Source organism: Aplidium turbinatum, chromosome 5, assembly GCF_918807975.1.
Source record: "Aplidium turbinatum chromosome 5, kaAplTurb1.1, whole genome shotgun sequence".
Classification (NCBI taxonomy): domain Eukaryota; kingdom Metazoa; phylum Chordata; class Ascidiacea; order Aplousobranchia; family Polyclinidae; genus Aplidium; species Aplidium turbinatum.
The window spans coordinates 24,596,976-24,619,542 of NC_137476.1; the positions used below are offsets into that span (position 1 = coordinate 24,596,976).

Consider the following 22,567-nt stretch of genomic DNA (forward strand, 5'->3'; position numbering starts at 1 on the left):
AAAGAATAGCGAGTAGTTTTTTTCACGTTTGAGGGAGCCATTTTCGCTACTAAAATAAAATGTACCAACTTAAAAATGAATAGATTTTTGAGTGAAATGTATAGTATCAAGTATTTTTCCATCATTGTACTGTAGATGCTACTTAATTTGCTTCTCATCAAGAACAAATCATTGTGGTATTAAGGCAGGCTATGTTCAACTGCTTCAATACGTAAAATCTGCTGCAATTAAGCCTACTGATTTCTCTATCACTGAACGGTTTCTGTTGTTTTAATTCGAAAGCTGGTGCTACGTTGGCTAAGCGTGTAGCTCATTATTCTTGCTTGAGCAACTAAACCTTGACATCAAACACTGCGTTGGCCATGCTTATTAATCCAACATGTTTGGAAAGGTGAAAGTAAAGATTTTCAAGTAACATTAAAGGAAGTAAATCTTTTTTGCTTATTTTCTGCTTATGGATGGCATTACTTTAATCGAGTTAGGTTTACAATGTCGGCTACATTGTTGTCCAGATGTCATATATCAATTTTGGAGTATTTGATCGAATGTAAGCGTGTGTCATTTTCAATTGTAACCGGCCAGATAGGAAATTCAAAAGAAAACTGTCCCGTTAGCAGCTTACTTGCAGCCCACAGTTTAAATTGGTGTCCGACGTTTTCTTCGTAAACAGTTCTTCGTAAAACAATTCTTTGTAAACGATTCTTCGTAAAAGTAATTCTTTGTAAAACAATTCTTCCCAAAGCATTTCTTCGTGCATGCAATTGAGATTTGATGTAAGTTAAATGAAGAAATTCTTTACGAAGAACTGTATTTACAGATTTCATTTCACCAGCAACTGTTTACGAACAACACTAAGAATTGTTTTACGAATAACTGTTTACGAACAATGTGACTAAAGCCGTGCAAATTGTATGCCTATATTGCCTATATGTGGATTACAGTCCTAAACCAAATTCACTCCACTAACTTCTTCATACAGCCAAAGGATTGTTCATTGTTCAATTGACAATCAACTGATGTATTTAATGAAATTACAAGAAGATGTTAACACAATTAGAGAAAGCTGGAAGGAGTAGGCTACTCACAAACTAAATTTGTTATGGAAACTAAGAATTAAAAAGAAAAAAATTTTCTGGGGACTGAATTCTCCTACAAAACTGCTTCACCGGCTCAATCATACAAACGAAATTTATTCTATCGCAGGCTATGTTGGAAAAGATTCGCTAGCTGTTGATAGTCCAGTAACAGATGTATCAAGAAACTCAAACACATCGTCGATTAGTTTGAAGTTCTATGGAAACTTCATCGTATGTCTGATATGCAGTTGCAAGCATGTAGAACAAATTTAAGCAATAATGACATTTTGGATGAGTTGGTACTTTTGAAAGAAAGCTACACAGCAAACTTGAGCTGCAAACCGGAACTCATCACCCATGATCTTTACTCAAGGAAAACATTAATCGCAACTTTCGAAACACTTTTTCAAATATTTTTGTTGCTTTGAGAATATTTCAAGTACACCAGTACCACCAACGGTTGCGTGTTGAAAACGTTTTAGCACACTAAAATTTTTTCTCTATGTAGACTATAGGCTACTAAAATCATCAGATACAACAATTTTGATTCGCAGCATGATTGGAACCAAAACTGGCCTGGCACGCCGAATTGTCAAGGGGTGGAGACGTTATCACCGACCAAACAACAGCTCCTCCAGGATTTTACACAACAAACAGACAAGAATGGGTAACAGCTAACAGGATCATCAGCAGACACGCCGCACTACCCAAACACTACTTGGATGGAGTACTCTCAGCAGCCCTGAATGCTCACACTGCACATCCAACATTCAGGACATCAACCACCTGGTCAAGGATTGCCCATCTACCAAAATCAGTGGCAGATATGGTGCAGTAGCCTACACGCATGTGACGATAATTTTTAAACACTGGTTTAAGCGTCAAATGCACCGCATACATGCTATCTGCATTGTGCACACCATACGCATATAGGCCTACTACAATTTTCGTAGACAAGGTGGTGAGAAACAATAGCAATTTTGCTGCAAGTGTAGTTGAGTGATTTTTGTTGATTTTTATATTGAAAGAAATTGTTTTTTTCATAACGGTAGGTTGAAAAAATCTAAACTTTTAAGAAATTCAAGTTCACATTGAGGAAAGTAGGCCAAGTTCAGCATAAGAGATATGATACAACGCATGATACAAATTTGTTGGTTTTATTTTTGCTGAAAATTGTTTTTTGGGGGCCCAATTTTCGTATTGTTTCCCGACCAGTTCAAATTTCTCTCTGAGAGACTATGGGAAACCGCCTGGACTAACCTATCAAGACTTTGTCAGTCCGAGGATGAAGATTCAAAACCAACCAACCGGTAAATTATTCAGGGCCCCTCAAAAATCAAGATACTGATAACTTGAAGTAGGCTATGTTTAACTCTATCTTAGTACGAGCTGTTTTCGTGAGCGGAAAGCAGGTCACGGGCTATCTTAGTTGCTCCGTGCTAATTAATCGCTAATAACGGGAGCTATGAAAATCACAGAGCTAAAGTATTTTACAAGATAATAGCCATGTGAATTGTGCGTGTAGAAATAAATTTTTTACCCAACAAATTTATTAAAATAAAGTGTTTGAGATGAAAAAATTTCAGAAAATCGGTTTTTATTCCAACTTCTCAAAAATAGCTTTAAAATTTAAATTTTTGAGTTATAACATAGAGTAATGCTAAATTAACAAAAAATTACTTTTGCTCATAAATATAAGGCATTATTTGGCGTTTTTACAATTCAAAGTAATAGTACTAACATTTATATTGCACTAACATTAACATATAACTAGCATTGCACGAAAATGTCTAGCCACCTGAGACGAAATGCTTATTGTGAAGGGCAGGAAGGTAGAAATATGACCAGTGTAGGTTTAGAAAATTGCAAAGAATAGAAACTAGAAGTCAAGAAATTTCACATTTCTAGCATATTTCCTTCCGTGACATATTTCACTACTAGAGTGGGGCGTCCTCATAAAGTCCCGTGGCGCTACAGATAGGGTTAAACCGGTATAAAAATTAGACTAACTATATAAGTATAGATGTCAAACTTCGTTTTTCCTAATGCAGGTCCTCGAGGCTATTGTCACGATTCTTTCTATCTCTAACCAGGAAATCTCTTTCCTGTACTGGTAATGCTAAATTGATGCGTTTTAAACTTATGCCATTGAGTGCTTTTAGCATTTCTGGATAAATGTTATCCTGTCCTGCAGCTTTATTACATTTCAGATCTTGAATGGCTTTCTCAACTTCAGATATCAATATTTCTTCTCCTTCATTGTTGGTAATTTCAGGCATACATGTTCTATCATCATCATATAATTCTGTTACATACTATTCCCATCTATTCATTATATCCTCTTCCTCAAATAACATTTTTCCTCCACTATCCATGATGCAACTGTTTGTTTGTTCAACTTTCTTCAAACATGTTAGCTGTTTAACTTTATTGTGTAAATCAAGTGATTTATGAGATGCTTCTAGTTGTTCTATTTCACTGCATTGATTTTCCCACCATCTTTGTTTAGCATCTTTGCATAATTGGGATATTTCCTTATTTAAAGCTTTATATTTCTTGTGATTATTGAATTTGTTTTTCTTTCTCTGTTGCATTAAGTCAAGTATCTTCTCAGTAATCCAAGGCTGTTTAATATTTTTCCTCTTTGATGGTAAAATGTTAGTAGCTGCACCATTTAAGGTTTCTTTAATTTCATTCCAACTTCTATCTATAGTTTCTTGTGTAATTACTTGAGGAATTTCTGTTTGCTGTAATAATTTAAACTTATTGTTTACTGTAATACTGAATTTCTCTCGATATTGTTCATTTTTATAAGCATGTTCATGTCCATATGTTCTGACATATTTGTTCTTTTCACTTTTTTTAACTTTATTTTGACTTAAAGTGCCCCTGACAGGTTGGATCCAAGTATAGTAACTTTTTAAAGCATTTCCTAGCGCAGAATTACACTTAGCGAACTTTTTAATCTTAACCTCGTAGCTCGACTGGTTAGGGCATAATTTAATCAAACGACTTCTCCGCAGCGCCACCACATGCGAAACTCCATATTTCACTGCTCTGGGATGACTTTGGTGGTATTACGTCATCCTAAGTGGACGTCGTTAGCAATGAATGAAACAAACGCTTCCTAGATGTAATTGGTGGATCACAGTTTGGTCGGAGCCGGTACAAGCGGTTGCTTTTTTCGAAGATTTATTGTTTTTTGCAGTTTAATAAAACTGTACTGGATACGTTCCTACAAAACCTAAAATATACTTCAAGTGAAAAATGAAGAAATCGTACGAATCATCATTCATATTTAATTCATCATCACTATTCAAAAATAAATAAAAGTTCTCTCTCTCTCTCATAATGTGCCTTCAGTTGGCCATTGAAATCCTGTGTAGCGGCCATCTGGATCTGGAAAATTGTTTCGGATTCGCCAAACAATGCATGACGGCATCACAATCCGATTGTTGCTTCCGAGAGCATCACCATGTAGTATACACTCCAACACATGCCTGTAGGCATTTTTACTTGAGTGGTATTAACAAAATCATCTTCAGTGAAGTGAACATATACGACTAGTTTGTATGGCCCATCCCACTTTCGAACACTTGAAGAAAACTTTGATCATTTTCTTCTCAGTAGCCTAACTTGTTTTGGTGGAAAGTGCAAAAAGAAAGCACACGGTCTTTGTCACTGACAATGTCACATGAACAGCAATTTGTAGGCATTGCCTCAACCATAAATTAAAGGTACTGTTTGTGAGATGCTATTGTTACACTGCAAATGGCTATAGCCAGATTAGGACAAATAAAAAAGTATGAAAATTGTAGCCCTATGAAACTGCAATTTCAATTGAATTGAGATGCTGTTTGACAAACGTAAAATCAACCTATTTGATCGAAACCTGATAGTAATAATAAGTTCACTTTTTCATTTCAGTAATTCTTAATTTGCACATGCTTTAGACCAACAGAGCCCCACACATCACGTTTTGCAGTAGCCGTACCATACTTTACTAAGTCATCACAGAGAAAGAATGTATCCTTCCCGCTTACAGTGACGTCACAGCGTTGTTGCCGTTTTTATTTTCACAATTGAATGATTGCCAGATTCGCCGATGTCAACCAAAGTTTGCAAGCGTGTAACTTAGTAGCTTGTTGATATTTTTTACGATTTGTTGGTCAGGGAAGTTTGTTAATGTCATCTTTTTGGTATCTTAGGTAAATTTAGCGAATTTATTTACCTGTTAGAGGCACTTTAACTTTATTTATAATATTTATAATTTTTAAATCAATTATAGTTATTTCTATCTAAACTCTTGGCAGTCTGTTTCACCTAAAAAGTGGATCATTAAAAAGTCCTAATTCAAATAGATTTCACATTTCTCGCATATTTCCTTCTGTGAAATATTTCACCACTAGAGTGGGGCGTCCTCATAAAACCCCGTGTCGCTACAGATAGGGTTGAACCGGTACAAAATTTAGACTACTGTAACTATATAAGTAAATGTCAAACTTCGTTTTTCCTAATGCAGGTCCGCGAGGCTATTGTCACGATTCTTTCTATCTCTTATCAGGAAAGAAACTTGGAAAGGATTAATGACGTAGTTTAATGGGTATTACCTGATATCTTCTGATGATCCTCCTTTTAGGTGAAACAGGCTGTCAAGGGTTGAGATAGTAATAACTATACATGTATTTGTTAATTCACTCTGTTTTGCTTTTTGCTTGGCATTGAGCACTTTTTGCAGTATTAACAGTTTTCATTGTTTATAATTTTTATATTCTGATAAAAAACATATATTTTAAACAAACACCAGCATTTCGAAGTGGTAGAAGTCTCACAGAATTTTTCCCGGTATTCAAAGGAGGTCGGTAGGGATGCATACTCTAACCAAAATTATTCAATTTGTACAGCGAAGCAATAGTCAAGGAAAAAGTAACAACACTAAACAAAAATGGAGAAAAATTCAATGGTCAAATAGTAAGCAACATACGATACTCAGATGACACTTGACACTGTCATTCTCCCAGACACAGAAGAAAAACTGCAAGAAAGCATGGACAAAATCATTGAAATCAGTAAAAAGTACGGAATGAAACTCAATTTGAAGAAAACAAATACAATGCTGATCGAAAAAAGCAATGAAAATAATAAAATAAACATTAAGCTGAAAAGAAAACAATTGAATCAGGTCCCCATGTACACATACCAGGGTCCCTCAATACACAAGATGGAAGATGCACCAATCATGAAAAAGGAAGAATCGGTCAAGCAAAAGCATCAATTTATAAATGCAAGGAATTTTAAGAGGAGATGTAAATTTACAATTAAAACTGAGACTTCTATATTGTTGCATCAAACCAGTCATGTCATGTGGAAGTGAAATTTGGACCTACAGCAAAGAAATTCACAAAAAAATTAATGATTTTCAACTCTGGTGCTACAAAAGAATATTAAAAATATCATATTAAAACACATTACAAACGAAGCAATTAGGAAAAGAACTGGAGTGCAAGATAGATGGGCATACTTGGGCAATTGACGGACAAACGGCTTAGCAAAACAAACGATAAAATTCGCGGGACATATTTTGAAAGGATCGGAAGGACAGCTACATCAATTGGTTATTGAAGGCATGGTGGAAGGAAAGAAGTGCACGGGAAGAAGGAGACGAACATGGAGAGATGACGTAATACAGTGGGCTGATTTGTCAAGCACCGGAGAAACAAAAATAGTACCGGTAGCGGAAGAACGTGACTTGTGGAAGAAAATGGCAGCCAACCTTCGGATCGAAGACGGCACGAGATGATGATGATAAGAATTTTACAATTAAAATAGTACGCTCGGTCAAGACATAAAGTAGCCTGTCGCGAGGCTTCCAATATTGATTGTGACAGCTATTTTCATTGTAAAACCGGTCCGTGATAGACAAAAGGTTGAAGATTGCTGTAGACAAAGAGTATAAATTACAATCAAATAACTTTAGATTTGTAGGCTATATCTGATTTACACCAACTGTAATCAGTTGAGCTCAATTTAAATATTAATTTGTGCACGTCGACACAAATTGATTCCTTTTGTCGTGACAGTACAATTTGTAAGGTTTCAGAGTAACAATCTTTCAAAATGTTCACTAAACTCATCGCAATGTTGATGTTCGTTCATCTTGTTTGTGGAATAAACCCTTCAAACTTGTGTGTACCTCTTAGTCAAATAGTCGATCAACATCAGCAGGTACAATCGCCACCCGAAGTTATCCAGGGACGAGCCGGTAAAATGGGACCTGCAGGCCAACTTGGGCCAAAAGGTGACAAGGGAGACATTGGACCACCCGGCCAGTGCAATTGTGACGACAGCCCAAGAAATCAAGCTCTAGTAGAACAGTTAAAAATCCTCAATGGTAAGTTGCTGACGTCACATATAACAAAATTGTGGCAGATCATCTTCGTCAACATTGAAACATTTGTTTTGACAATACAAGCAAATAAAAATGTATGATAAAAAATTTAAATACAAAAACTTTCAGTACTGCATTGTTAAAAAACTGTTTAACTTCGGTATTTCATTGTGATTCGTGATAAACATTAACGATAAATATTGAACATGATTTCGTGTTTGTAAAATTTACAAAACTTTAAAATTTTATAAAAATTAGACTGAAAAGGTTAAAATTCAATTTTCAGTAGTAATCATTGTTTGCTATTCATATGTTTTTTTTTGTTTTTTTTACTGATTACTTCACTTTTTCACTTTTATTACGAAACTTGTTTTGTAGACACTGTCCAACAGCTTGCTAACGTCACTCAAAGTTCTCCAAATGGTATGTCACCATGAATAATTGTGTTTGTTTTTATTAAAAACTATCGTAGCTTTACATTACTTTGTCTGGGAAGATATACTGTACTGTGCATGTATTTATAAAATGGAACTACTGTGCTATGTCCAATTTTCTTCAATAAAAAAACTTTTTTGAAAGTAAGACGTTGGATAAACTAAAATGTGATTAACTTGTTTTCAAAAACGGAAAGGATTTTTTTAATGATAAAACAACTTCTGAAACTAAAATGGAGAAAAAACTTTCCAAATACTTAAAAAAGTAAAGAAAATTCATTAAAAATTATAGATAAAGTATCCTGCACCGAATTTTTTTGCATTTAAAGTTATTATTTTCATTCCGCTGCTGAGCTGTAACACATAACAGTCCACTGGGGATGCGATTACAAAACAGTTTAAATAGATTTCATTACATCATGTGCAGATATACGATGCCGCGTACCTGACGCTCCTCAATTTGGTTCGGTGTTTCCAAATATTGCTGAAGTATCAGTTGGAGCTACAATCACATACAAATGCGATGAAGGGTTCAGTATAGGCAATGATCATATGGACAACCAACTGGTCGTTGCCTGCAAAGAAGATCTAACATGGACCCAGGAACGACCAACTTGTCAGGGTAAGTTAGCTTTGTGTTTTTCATTTTTTTCTTGTGTTGTTTGACAAAACAATGTAGTTGTGAATTTGAGCTTTTTCAGCACCACTGTTGTGGATGCGATTACAAAACAGTTCAGATAGATTTCATTACATTATGTGCAGAAAAACGATGCCGCGTACCTGACCCTCCTCAATTTGGTTCGGTGTTTCCAAATGTTGCTGAAGTATCAGTTGGAGCTGCAATTACATACAAATGCGATGAAGGGACCAGTATAGGCAATGAGCATATGGACAACCAACTGGTTGTTGCCTGCAAAGAAGATCTAACATGGACCCAGGAACGACCAACTTGTCAGCGTAAGTTAATTTTGTGATCTTCATTTTTTTATTATGTTGTTTAACAAAACAATGGTGTTGTGAATTGAGCTTTCTTGAAGTGGAGGTCAAAACGCAGTGGCGTATTTAGAAAGTTTGTTAGGGGGCCCAAGGCATTGTGTCAGTCAGCCGCGTAGCGGCTGACTTGGCGTCTAGAGGCCAATGGGGGTCTGGGGGTAGTACCATTACACACGGGGTGGTCTCAACGGTAGTACACAGAAAGCTCAAATTTGGTGAAAATGGCTGTTAATTGGTTCAAATTTTTACTACTTGGTTTAAAATTAGACTTTTTGACCCTTTAAATAGAGGGGGGACTATACCTAAAAGTCATGTTATGCGTTAGAACGGGGAAAGGAGGTTAGCTGAAACCGTCAGATAGGGGGTGAGGGTCCAAAATAAAGAGAGAATTTGCAGAATTAAGTTACTGTTCCTATCAATGAACCAACAAAAGATATCAAACGCTTCAGATCATAAACAATAAGTTAGTTGTTTCGACCTCGAATTTTTTTTAAACATTCTCAGCGATTCGCAATGACAATTTACAGTTTAAACGCTTGGCAAATGTATCAATGACTGCATCACACTCGAGTACAATATCCTTGTTTAAATACTGAACATCTGAGCTAGATCATCCAAACGTGGCTTGGTCATGGTCGTGCGGTAGGCTAATAATTTTTCAGGTACTTTAGTGTTCACTGAAACATCGCTTATTGGAGGCAGTTGTAACTGGAAGCGTAGCAAAGATTCGAAGATTGTAATTTATGGATAATCTGGATAAGTGCCGAGTTGTTCAGGAGCTTGACACGCATCCACAAGAGTCGCAGGTCGTTTATCCACAAAAACTGCAAGCCAACTCGCTCTCCATCTTCGTAATTCAATAGCTGCAAAGCAATTGCTTGTTTCAACATCCAGCATTTAATGGTAGAAGTCGAAAATCTCGTCGATCGGGCAGTCCTCATCTTCATGAAGCAATGAACGCAGAAATGTGCTGACTTTAAAAGCTAGCGAGCAGTGCTCATTGAATCTCTCATGAATTTGTGCCATTCAATTGTCAAGAAAAGGAAGAAAAACTGTGTTGGAAATAGATCTCCGTAGTTTCAGCTGGAATGTTAGGTCGATGTTGTTGTCTAGGTGCTCTCCGGGACATTAGGATTTCTTCACCAAAATCTGAGCAAGCCTTGCCAAACGTTTTTTTTTTTTTGCAAAATTTGTATTTTTTTACCTGATCATTAGGGGGACGCCATCGCCCTTTATCCTCCCCCCCTAAATACGCTACTGTCAAAACGGTTGATAAAGTTTTCTATTAAAAAAGCGGTGTGATGGCGCAGTGGATATAATGGTGGCTTTCAAATAATGAAATGAAACCTGGCTCGACACCCTCTTTCAAGCTAGTTGTTGATAGACACCGCTAAAAAGGATAAAACAAATTAAAATGAGTGGGCTTTCAAAACAGTCGTGGATCCTCATAAGGCGGTTCTCGCTTATAGTATGGTCCATATATAGTACAGTATAGGTTGTAGTATCGTACAGGCCTATAGTAAGCTATAGTCTATGTTGACTACCAAGGCCAGACTCCTCAACCCAGCTCAAAATGCCAGCACATACTTATTCAGAATCCGACTATATAGGCTAAACAAAACAAATCTTGTAGTTGACATCGTGGTAGATAATGTAACCCAATTTCAATTGAAACCTTTGCTTTCAGGAAATTTCCAGCTTCAATAACACAAAGGCGAAATCTGTGACTTGTGTAAATTTAGATTGATACATGAATTAATGCACCCTTTGTCTTGATCCCTTTATCCGTCCCAATAACTCAGTTGGTTAAATGCCTGCTTTCACAAACAAAAAAAACATCACGATCAAGCGCCGCTGGTTCGACTCTCGCGTAGAGTTCATCATTACCCTCATTTTGAAAATTCAACTTGTGCCATTGAGAAATTGGTGACCATTCTTGGTCAACCAAAACTATGGAGGTCACCGGACCCCCTACCACCACTTCCTCACCCCCTTAAAATTTGGTTTTGTAAAATCGCTATAAGTTCAAAACTAAACAAGATAACTACGTTGAGTTTCATACAAAATTTATTGCAACTACTTGATATACTTCAAATGTGCAAAGAAAATAACGTTTTAAAAAATTTCTACATACTTTATAGACAAAAGGTGTAAGACTGAACATTTTTAGCAAGTGTATTGTAACAGAATGCAAGGCTGGATTGAAAGATGGGAGAATCAAGGACAACCAAATGTCAGCCAGTAGTCATGCTGGCAACTCGTATCTACCACAATATGGTCGATTAGATCAAAGGCGCGGAACGGGAAATTGGGTTCCAGACAGTTCATGTGAGTTTGTATGATGAAGCATGTTAACCGTTTCTTGATGTCGCGTTAGTTGTATATGACGTGAAATCGTTTGCATCAAATTCCATCTTGATTCGATATTACAAAGGATATGTTTTCTAAGTTTATTGCGAAGTTATTTTGATGGTTATGACACCCTTCCACCGTATACAAAACGACAGAGTTTGTAGATTGAGCAAAGGCTATGTGCAGTCAAGTCAGTTCAAACACACTCAGCTTAGACTTTTCCATAATACGACTTCACAGCGCCGCACAGTGGTGTAATCGAGACAACACAGAAAACTTCAAATGGTTCTATGAAAAACATTTGCTACAAGATTTCTGCTGAAAAGTGATATCTCTACTCAAACGGTGGGGTGGGCGTAATAAGCATTTTTGTGTCATGTTAGTTTTCAAGTTTATAAACTGTCGCATGTCACATTTGAATAATTGTGCTTTATATTTTAATTGTATTGCAGCCTGATAGTGGAATTGCTTATTTCATATGCAAAATATGTGATAGTTATCACAACGCATAAAAAAAAACAGTAAATATAGGACAGAAGTAAAAAAGTTAAAAGTTTTTGGAAACCAGATATCTTGAGGAGCAACAAACTTATTTTGTATAGAAGAGAAACTTTAAACTAAGGGCTAAAAATAGGTTAGTGATGTACGCAAAAATCGAACCGTATACCTGTATACTGTATAGTCTTAGTCAGGAGATCTTGAACACACTGTCTTGCTAGATCACAAGCCCACGTTTCTAACGATGAAAACAATATTGTTGTTTTTCAACAGCCTTTCCATCAGTGGCGATACTGAAGACATTATTTAAACTCTGGACTACCAGTTACATTGTTATGACGTTACTGATATCAAACCATGCAAAATATTGAGATTCAAAGTCAAGCATCTAATTTACTGTAAATAAAAGTTTAAAACGAAGTTGAGAAATTTGTCGTTTTTGTGGTAAGATTTTGTGTTCAATACGTTATAATGGATAAGTCTGGCTTTCGTTATCAACGCATTGCACACGGGATTGAAATACCCGATAGCACTCACCATAGCCATCAATGAAGGTCACTAAGGAACTCACCAATTCGTTGAATGGCTGTTTTCGTTGGACTCGGAAGCTGTTTCGTGATCAAATGCAGAGGTTACAATTTATAAAATGGTGAATGATTAAATGTGTGAATTGATTGCATTGGCTTGATTGAAATATTGAATCGAATAAGATTGTGAATATGAAATGAATTCTATGAATAATAGAATGGCATTCTATGAAGTAAAAAGTTAAAAGTTTTCAGAAACCGGATATGTTGAGGAGCAACAAACTTGTTTAATGTATAGAAGAAAAACTTTATACTAAGTGTGCCGAAATAGGCTAATGGTGTACGCAAAGATCGAAACGTGCATGTATTTATCATCGTCAACAATGAATAATAGTTGTAGTTGTTTGAAAACCAGCGGATAATGGAAAAGTTCAACCGACGCTTATTTTTTTTAGTTAAATGTTTTTAGTTTTACCTCAGTCAAAATTGGCCTGGAATGTGCAATGTGTGCACTCCATATGTAGGTAGGTCACAGGGGTTCCTAATCTTTCTACGATCTCGTACCACTTGGACACTTTGTACTGCCGAGCGTACCACTTCTTGCAGAACAATTAATGTGATCGAAACAGAATTTATTCAGAAGAATAATATTGGCCTATTAAAATAACACTAAAGCACCACAACTAAATTTAATGAGGTTTTTGTTTACTGTCCACCAATTGGTCGATGCGCGGTGTAAATCTGCCAACAGCGCATCGAAAGTCATTTCAAGGCGCATCTAGTCGATTTCGATTTTTTGACTTGATATTCATCATGACTGAAAATCCCTGCTCACATTCCCACGAGGAAGGGAAAATCAGTAGCTGTGGAACAGCATGGGAAGCTAGCGTTGAATATGAAGAGGTCATGTTAAGCCAGAAGTTTATTGGAGAACATTCCTTGCAACTGCTTATTCCGATCTATTTTTAGCTTACAGCTAGCATTATTCAACGCTATTTGTAGCTTAAGCTATAAAACAGTAGATGATATCTATCAAGAGCAATCATTTGACATAATTAACGCCCACTGTCCTGCAGCGTTGTACGGCTTTTCAAAGCAACTGTGCTCCTTGTTGACAATTAACGTGACCTGTATTTTGAAGATCGTAATGATACGAAACAACAGGAATAGTTACGTAGCCTAACAATAAGTATAGGCTTCGGATATTTTTTTATTGTAAACAAAACCAGATAAACAAAATATAAACTTCAGAAAAAAAAGAAAGCTACTCGAGTACCACCTGAAAGACCTTCGCGTACCACTAGTGGTACGCGTACCACAGGTTGGGAACCCCTGAGGTAGGATGTATTGCAGCTGCGTAGTCGAGTAGAAAGAGTCCTGCGTGGCGGTCAGAAAACCATCGGTTGCAATTGCATACTTTGCAAATGCAATTTAATATAATTTTACCTAACATTAAATGCCTTTTCAAGAAGCATCATGACATGTTTAAAATGCGTAGATTGGTGTTATTTGTATCAGTGTTATTGCTACACTGCTGTCATTGTATGTAGCCTACTGTCCCAGAACCTGGACCAGAAAAGTTGTTGTCTGGGGTGTATCAAATATCTTAAAGAGCGTTAAAACAGTCAATGAGCAACGTTCTACGATTTAACTATAGGCAGACATAATTAGATCTAAAAAGAATGAAAGCCAGTCATACTGCAACTAAACACCTGCTGTAAATTATTGCAAACTAATTTGCAAGCACCGCTTGATTAAACCATGACCTATTGACAGGTTTTGTTTTGCAGGGGTTGGAGCTTGGTTGCAAGTGGATTTTTTGATCCCGACTAGATTAGTTGGAGTAATAACTCAAGGATTCCAGCACGGAGCTTACTGGGTAACTGGATTCAAAATATCGTATGGAAATTCGACAGATCAAATGCAAGTGATTCAAGCTTCCACAGGAGGCGATAAAGTAAGTTAACCCTTTAACTACCACGGGCTCTTTAAAGAGCTCAAGCCTCTCCCCAAAAAATACATACAGTTTGCAATCACCATAACTCTGGTCTGTGTTTGCCAAACTGCCTGGGTTTTGGGTCTTAGACCTGCTTTATTAGAAAGAGGAAGACTTGCATTTTTTAAAAGTTGAAAAAAATTAGGCCTATTAGGTTTGTATTTGAACTTTTCTGCAATTTTTAATCATTTATAGGAAATTTGTATTTTTTTGAAGAGTGAAGTATATTCGGTTCTTTTTTCTCATAACACAATAACATCGCTGCCACAACGTTTGTGTGGAAAGCCTGACACTTGCCCAAAAACTAGCTGTGAAATTTATCGCAGTTTGAAGTTTTCGTTTCAGATGTCCAAACGGAATAATAATAATTATAATAATCGTGTTTTATTTGCGCCCATTGCGATAACATACAGTACACTGCGATCACAGATGCGATACAACAGACGACAGGAAGCAGCGAAGTGACATATAGTCTTCGAGTCAGCTGCTCCCCTTATTTTGGCTTTGCCATTAAGTCTCTTTGCCAAGACACAGCCGCGTGCTCTGGAGCGGTGTCGAACCCACGTTCTTTCAAACGTCGCGCAGACGTTCTCACCACTCGGCAACGCAGCCTACTGATCGATACGGAATGAAATAGAAAAAAGGAAAATTTTTGTAGTTTGTTAGAAATTTTTAATAAATTAAAATAGCCTCCCATGTTCTAACGGTAAATTTTGGAAACTGTTAGAAGTGTAGGCTACTGTTAGTTCGCGCATGCCCAGGGTTAGCACAATTAATACAGAAACATGACTGCAATTCTTAAAAGATAAATGCCACTTTTAAAGTATCGTAGTAACTTTAACAAAAACAAAGTAAAGAAATACTAAACTAAAAGGTGACGCAATAATTTTGCACATATCTAAAACTTACCTTGCAATGTCAATGCAAAATGACTATTCTCAAATATCATTGGTTGAACCTATTTGAAATATCTTTACTTCTTATATAATATGTGTAAAATTTTGCAACGGATTTAAAATTCGTTAATTATCCTGCTTGGATGTTTGCCACCACATCCTTTTATCTTCTGATTTTAACACCCTCACAAAATAAATCTGTAGCGCGTGTTTACTTGAATTTTGTGATGAATTTATGAACTGCGTTTTTACATTGAAACTTTCCATTTGCATTAAACATTGTTTTTGAAGAATTTTAAAGCGAATCCTGCAGATGCCAATGGAAATACTCACGTGACAAATCGGTTTCCTGCTCCTGTGACCGGAAGATACTTTCGCCTCGTTGTTGGTTCTTACCACCGTGGCCCCTTCTTAAGGATGGAGTATCTGTTGTGCTAAAGCAATTTATGTGACTGAACATAAAAGATGGCGGATGGTAAATCCGTTATCTGATTGTAAAATTGCAAAGAGAAATTTCTGTATATAATTGTTTGACATGTCAATAACGTCTAAGTATTATCACGAAAAATAATTCTGAATAAACGATGCAAAAGGTTTGTTTGTTGTGCAAAGTGGGTTCCGTTTAAAATAAAACTGGTAAGTAGGCTACATAAATTAGCAGTAATTCTTTAAACCTCGTGCAAGCAACCTGACAGGACAAAGAAGAAAGAAAGAATTATCAAGATGGTGCCCACATGCAAAGTATTGTAGGCAATGTCATATCCTGCAATGACCAGCTGCAATCAATTGTTACACAGTGTTTAAGAATTGTTTTTCGGATATCAGCTTCTTAGAGATCTCGCAAAAAGCCGGGCTCTCAATCTTGAGGAATTAAACTACTTTGCCAAATTAAAATAAGCTATCATAAATTTTCCAACAAAAATTAAACTAGCTATTAACGTAATGCATTGCGACCTAAATCAAACATAAAAATCAACAGTTAATCCGAAATACAGTACCGGTAGCACTGTCGATGCTTTTAGTTCTATACAAACTGTTACTTAACAAAGGCACTTAACTTAACAATGGCACTGAACTTAACAAAGGCACTCAAAGGTTACTTAACAACCTTTGTTTATCCTCATCGCTACTTGGACTGTTCGAAACGAAGATGTTTTAAAACGCCTTGCTTCGTTTCTGCGCAAAACGATTGAGCTTGGGAAATGGAATAATAACAATATTCTTGGGCTTGTGGAAGTGACAAAAATGTCAATGCATTTAGTTAGAATTAGAAGTTAACATCGAATGATTGTGTGAAATATAGCCACGATAGCTCAGTTGGTTAGCGCGTTACTTCGAATCTCGCATTTTGGTTGTGAGCGCTTGAGCAACGTACGTTAAAGGACTGCATTCCATTCAGCGGAAGCTAATGGATGGAATAATTTTCGGCAACAACACTTCAACAATCGGAAACTTCACTCTGTCAATCTCAGTGACCGGGCCTGCTCAGTGATTCAAAGCCTCTACAAGTAGGCTATGCGAAACTGCCAGGATTAAGCTCTGCAAGAAACTTTCCCAGTCCGAGGATAAAGATTCAGTCAATCAAATATCACAATTTTTCATTTATGTGGAGAGCATTTGAAGGCATTTTTTTATTTGAAATTTGATACCACTTTATTTGGTTTCGACGCGGAACCTTCTTTCTTGGTTTTACTTCATCATCATCATTACGTTTCTTCCTCTTATTGAGGGTTGGATACAACGCGTCATTGTTCTCGATCATGAGCTGTTCGTACTGCACTTTCATAAGTTAATTTTGTCCATTTTGTGATGTTTGTTGTCCAAATCATTCTTAGTCTGCCTTTGTTTCTTTTACCGTTTATCTTTCCTTCTATTGGTGATCTTTGCAACGAGTTTTGCCTTGTTGTGTGTCCGAAATACTTCAATTTTCTTCTTTTGACTGTTTGTAAGCGAATTTTGCTTGAATTGAATTTGGATAATACTTCATCGTTAGTGATCTTTTGTTTCCATGACATTTTTAACATTTGCCTGTAGGCCTGTGACCAGAGCTCAGACCAGTTTTACTTCATATCAACTATTTAGTGAAATATTTTGTTTTTTTCTAAACATTTTCTTTTCATCGTCAGCTCGAAACGAAAACGGAACGCATGAAAATATTTGACGTCAGAAATTAGGTTACCATCTGATTTCAAGCAATGCACTTCCGAGAATAGTTAACACGTAGACTAAGCCTAACTGCAAGCATCCAAACAAACATATTTCGAACATGTTGCGAAAAATTGACTCAAAAGCCTGTCGCCCTATTTTGTCTCTATGTCGTTTTTAATTATTGTTCTTGTACGAGTTTCGTTCTATTTAATTCAAACAACACAAATTCGAAGTTTTAGAACCATCCTAATATGTAGTGTTGCAGTTGTAGAACAACGCAATCGTCGTAATTTTGTAGTGACTTAAATTACATCACAAATAAATTATTTGCAGTGAAAGCTTATTACAGTCAGTCATTTATTTTTGTTTGAATACCAAAACAAAACATACATAAAAAATTTAGCAGTCTCGCAAGTGATGACCAAGCAATTTCCATACTAGACAAAAATTTCATTTGCTGACTTGGGCAGTAGCTGAAATGTACATGCAGAGTTGTCGCATGCCGAGTGGTCCGACAAGCTAAATCTTTTCGAGTGAGGAAGAAGAGTCATGAAACTATGCAACTGATGAAAGATTCGTTCATATCACGGAGTTAGTTTTTGGCTCGTAATATTGCGTCATAATAATTAAGATGCAAAACTTGAGTCAATTTCTTGGTGACGTAGGCCAATAAGCTTATTTGCCTCCTAAAAGTAACACCCTTCATGCAAGGTCGTGTGAGCACCATCTTGCCCCTACCCCAAATCCACTAGTGGGTCCTGTTTGTTTGTCGTATCCAGGCTTACACCTGGTGGTTGAAGATTTAGATTAAGTGAACGGGAAGGCAAGGAAGCCAATCTTCATGTGCACCTTCAGGCATGCCTTTAAGTGTCCTGCCAAAGACACAGCTGCATGCTCTTGAGCGGTGTGGAACCGGCGCCCTTTCGATTGCCGTTCCTTTGTTCTCACCACTCGGCTATGCAGCCGGCAGTGGGTCATTATGGTTAGTGATAGCTTTTAAAAATAGGAAAAAATCGTTATATTATGGCCGTAAACTCTTGCAATGTAGGTAAAAAATTTACATTTATCATTCCAGCAAAGAGTAAACAACTGTAAAATTTTTGTAAAAATATAATAAAAAAGTCGACTATGCAGTAGCGGATGTGGAAAAAAGATGGGGAAAGGACCAGAATTATAACAAAGCAACATTGATTTGATAAATAGACAATGCAAAACTTAGTAATGCCCGAAAAATTAAAGTGGGGTCGGAGGTGTGGTGGGCTTGGCCGGCTTGCCTCAAGAAAATTATGAAAAGTATATTAAACGTTGGCCAATATGTAAAATTACAACCCGAAAAACGCTACATGTGATAAATATGAGTAAACAGAGGTGGCCCATCAGCCAGGGGTTTGAGAAGCAGTAAATACGCCTTGCAAGATTGTTATTGATAACTATTATATCATGCTTCTGTAGCAGCTTTTCTTTTTTACAGTCAAAAACATTGAACAGACTGAAATAAAAGGGCCCCTGAACAGCCGTGTCTCCCCGGCGGTTAACACGGCCCTGTTTTCATAGAATAGATGGAAAACTGAGAGAGAGAGAGAGATTGCTTAGTTGCCTTTCAATATTACAAACCAAGTGCAAATATATAGATAAGAAGCACAAACGAACTTTACAGTATTCTAGTAAAAGTGCTGGTTGTATAAATGAACACAAAATTTTAAATGTTAAAAAAATGTTGCACTATAGATGCTTTGTTATTAATTATTTGTAGTTTTGATAAACTGGGGGCAAGAGAAACGTATGTTAATCTTTTTGCAAAAAAACAAAAACAAAAAAACAGTCTCTTGTTTTGGACAAGATTCAACAAATTGGTTTGTTTCCTTCATCTTTGTGACTATAGCAAGAGCTTTAATTTCAATAAGTAGGTTTTGTTAAAGGCAGCTTGCCAAATTGCTCAGATCTTCATTTCTGTCTGCTGTGATTTTTTTCTTGTGCGCACTGCGCTGTGTGCAAACAAGTATCAGCATGCAGCAATTAGAAAGACAAAAATAGACTGATTTAGGTAGAACATGAATAAAATCTCGAATTTTATAAACTAAAAGCTGCCCAAGGTAAAACTTGTTTATCAAGTTAAAGACTTGTGCTGGTGAAATTCCTTGTCAACGAATCAGTCACTCAACGCCACTGCGCTCTCAGGCTAGCATTATTGAATTTTACACAAAACATTTTCGGTGGAAATAAATCCACATAGGCTAAAAGTAGAATCTTTCCATCGAAAAGTGACGCTCTAAGGTTAACTTGCCAGATCACAAGCCCACGTTTCAAATGATGAAAATAATATCGTTGTTCTTCAACTGCCTTTCCATCAGTAGCGATACCGAAGAGATTTTTTAAACTATGGGCTACCAGTTACATTTTGAGACGTTACTGATATCAAACCATGCAAAATATTGAGATTCAAAGTCAAGCATCTAATCTACTGTAAATAAAAGTTTAAAACAAAGTTAAGAAATTTGTCGTTTTTTTGTCGAGATACAAAATCTCACTACTTTCTGTAGTGAGATTTTGTATTCGGTAGGTTATAACGGAAAAGTTTGGCTTTCGTTATCAACGCATTGCACACGGGATTGAAATACCCGATAGCACTCACCATAGCCATCTATGAAGGTCACTAAGGTACTCACCTATTTGTTGAATGGCTGCTTTCGTTGGACTCGGAAGCTGTTACCTAATCAATGCAGAGATTGCAATTCATAAAATGGTGAATGAATGAATGAGTGAATTATTTGCATTGAATTGCAACATTGAATCAAATAAGATTGGTATTTTACAGCAATTTTTGAATCTGTTGGGGCTGCATGGAAAACAGCCCCACCTAACCGAATAACTTTACAGACTTTTTAAAGATAGTTTTTATTTCGCAGAGTAACGATGAACCATGAATGTAGAAGTGTTGGCTGTGGAGTTAGGGTATTCAACAGGTTACCTCATAAACATTAAAATATACGTGTTTTTGTACCTCGGTTTCTCGTGTAAAACCCGTGACGTGTACCCGTGTATTACACGGGTGTTTGCACAAACGCAACCCGTATAATTTTAACCATGCAGTAAAGCGTAATACTAAAAATCGATCTTAATTGATGGTCTTATTCAATCAGCAATTTATTTATTTTATACTTATTTAACGTCTATTAATGTTGAATATGATATAACGATATGATTTTCTGACTGGGTAAGCCTAACCCTAGAGTAGTGTTCATTTTGACATAACTACTGTACAAAGTGTACAATAGGCTACGTCTTTACATAGGACGCGGACTAAATCTAAGGTTTAGCTTTCGATTTCTTGTTCGACTTGTTATTTTCCTTTTTTAACTAATTTTTTGATCTATTACATCGAAAATAATTAATAGCAAAATATCATATTAAATCATCAATTTATATTGCCAGATTATTAGGCCATTTTATATGTTTTTGCATGAATGGTCAGAAAATCAGACTGAACTGTTTCGTGATAGATCAACGGTGGTAGTCTATTTGAACCCAATCTCTGTAGTTCAGACTATATTGCAAAATGTGCGCTTGAGCAACGCACGTTAACCCTATCTCAATACGAACTGTTTTTGTACGCAGAAAGTACGTCATGGGCTATCTTAGCACCGTGCTAATTAATCGCTAATAACGCTAGCTATGACAATCACAGAGCCAAAGTATTTTACAAGATAATAGCCATGTGTATTGTGCGTATAGAAATTAAATTGTTACCCAACAAATTTATTGAAACAAATTGTTTGAGATGAAAAGACCTCAGAAAGTCGGTTTTTATTCTAATTTCTTAAAAATAGCTTCAAAAATGAAATTTCTGAGTTATAACATAAAGTAATGGTAAACTAAACAGAAAATTACATTTTCTCATAAATATAAGGCATTTTTGGGCGTTTTTACATTTCAAAGTAATTGCACTAACCTTTTTATTGCACTAACATTAACATATATATAACTAGCATTGCACGAAAATCTCTAGCCACCTGAGACGAAATGCTTATTGTGAAGGGCAGGAAGGGAAAAAAATGACCAGTTTAGGTTTAGAACATTTGCAAAGAATAAAACCTAAAAGTCAAGAAATTTCACATTTCTAGCATATTTCCTTCTGTGAAATATTTCACTGCAAGAGTGGGGCGTCCTCATAAAGCCCCGTGTGGCTACAGATAGGGTTAAGGACTGCTCTCCATTCAACGGCATCCAATGGATGGAATAATTCCCTGGCAACAAGACTTCAGCAATCGGAAACTTCACAATGTCAATCTCGGTGACCAGGCCTGCGTCATTGATTCAAAGCCTCTACAAGTGCTCTACAAACTGCCAGGATTAAGCTCTCAAAGAAACTTCCCAGTCCGAGGATAAAGATTCAGTCAATCAATCAAAAGACACAAATTGATCCTTTTTGTCTTGACAGTACAATTTGATTGCAGAGTAACAATCTTTCAAAATGTTGACTAAATTCATTGCAATGTTGGTATTCGTTCATCTTGTTGGTGGAATAAACCCTTCAAACTTGTGTCTACCTCTTCATCAAATGGTCGATCAACATCAGCAGGTACAATCGCCACCCGATGATATCCAGGGAGGTGCCTATACAATGCGGCCTACAGGCCAACCTTGGTCAAAAGGTGAAAAGGGAGACATCGGTCAGTGCAATTGTGACGACAGTTCAAGAATTTCAGGTTTAGTCGAGCAGTTAAGAATCCTCAATGGTAAGTTGCTCTAACGTCACATATAACAAAATTGTGGCAGATCATCTTCGGCCAACATTCGAACATTTGTTTTAACAACACAAGTAATTAAAATTTATGAAGAATAAGATTCAAGACAAAGACTTTCACTACTGTATTGTTAAAAAACTATTTTGAAACTGTTTAACTTTGCCATTTCACTGTGACTGTGATTACGATAAATATTGAACACGATTTTCGTGTTTGTAAAATTTTTAAAACTTTAAAATTTGATAAACTTTAGATTAAAAAGGTTGAAATTGAATTTTCAGTTATCACTATTTAATATTCATACGCAATGTGGTCATTATGAAACTTGTTTTTCAGACACTGTCCAACAGCTTGTTAACCTCACTCAGCGTTCGCCAAATGGTATGTCACCATGAATAATTGTGTTTGATTTTATTAAATGCTATCGTAGCTTTACATTACTTTGTCTGGGATAACATACTGTGCATGTATTTATAAAATAGAATTACTGTGCTATGTCCAATTTTCTTCAAAA

General features: G+C 36.3%; 1 protein-coding gene across 1 annotated transcript; it reads left to right on the plus strand.

Moving 5' to 3' along the window:
* The first annotated feature begins 7,214 nt into the window (after positions 1 to 7,214).
* On the plus strand, positions 7,215 to 15,732 carry LOC145771055 (lactadherin-like). Its single transcript, XM_082582799.1, has 7 exons — positions 7,215 to 7,467; positions 7,843 to 7,887; positions 8,326 to 8,520; positions 8,661 to 8,855; positions 11,079 to 11,219; positions 14,059 to 14,225; positions 15,452 to 15,732. The coding sequence occupies exons 1-7, from the start codon at positions 7,215 to 7,217 to the stop codon at positions 15,596 to 15,598; spliced, it is 1,143 nt and encodes a 380-aa protein (XP_082438925.1). The 3' UTR covers positions 15,599 to 15,732.
* Positions 15,733 to 22,567: the final 6,835 nt, after the last annotated feature.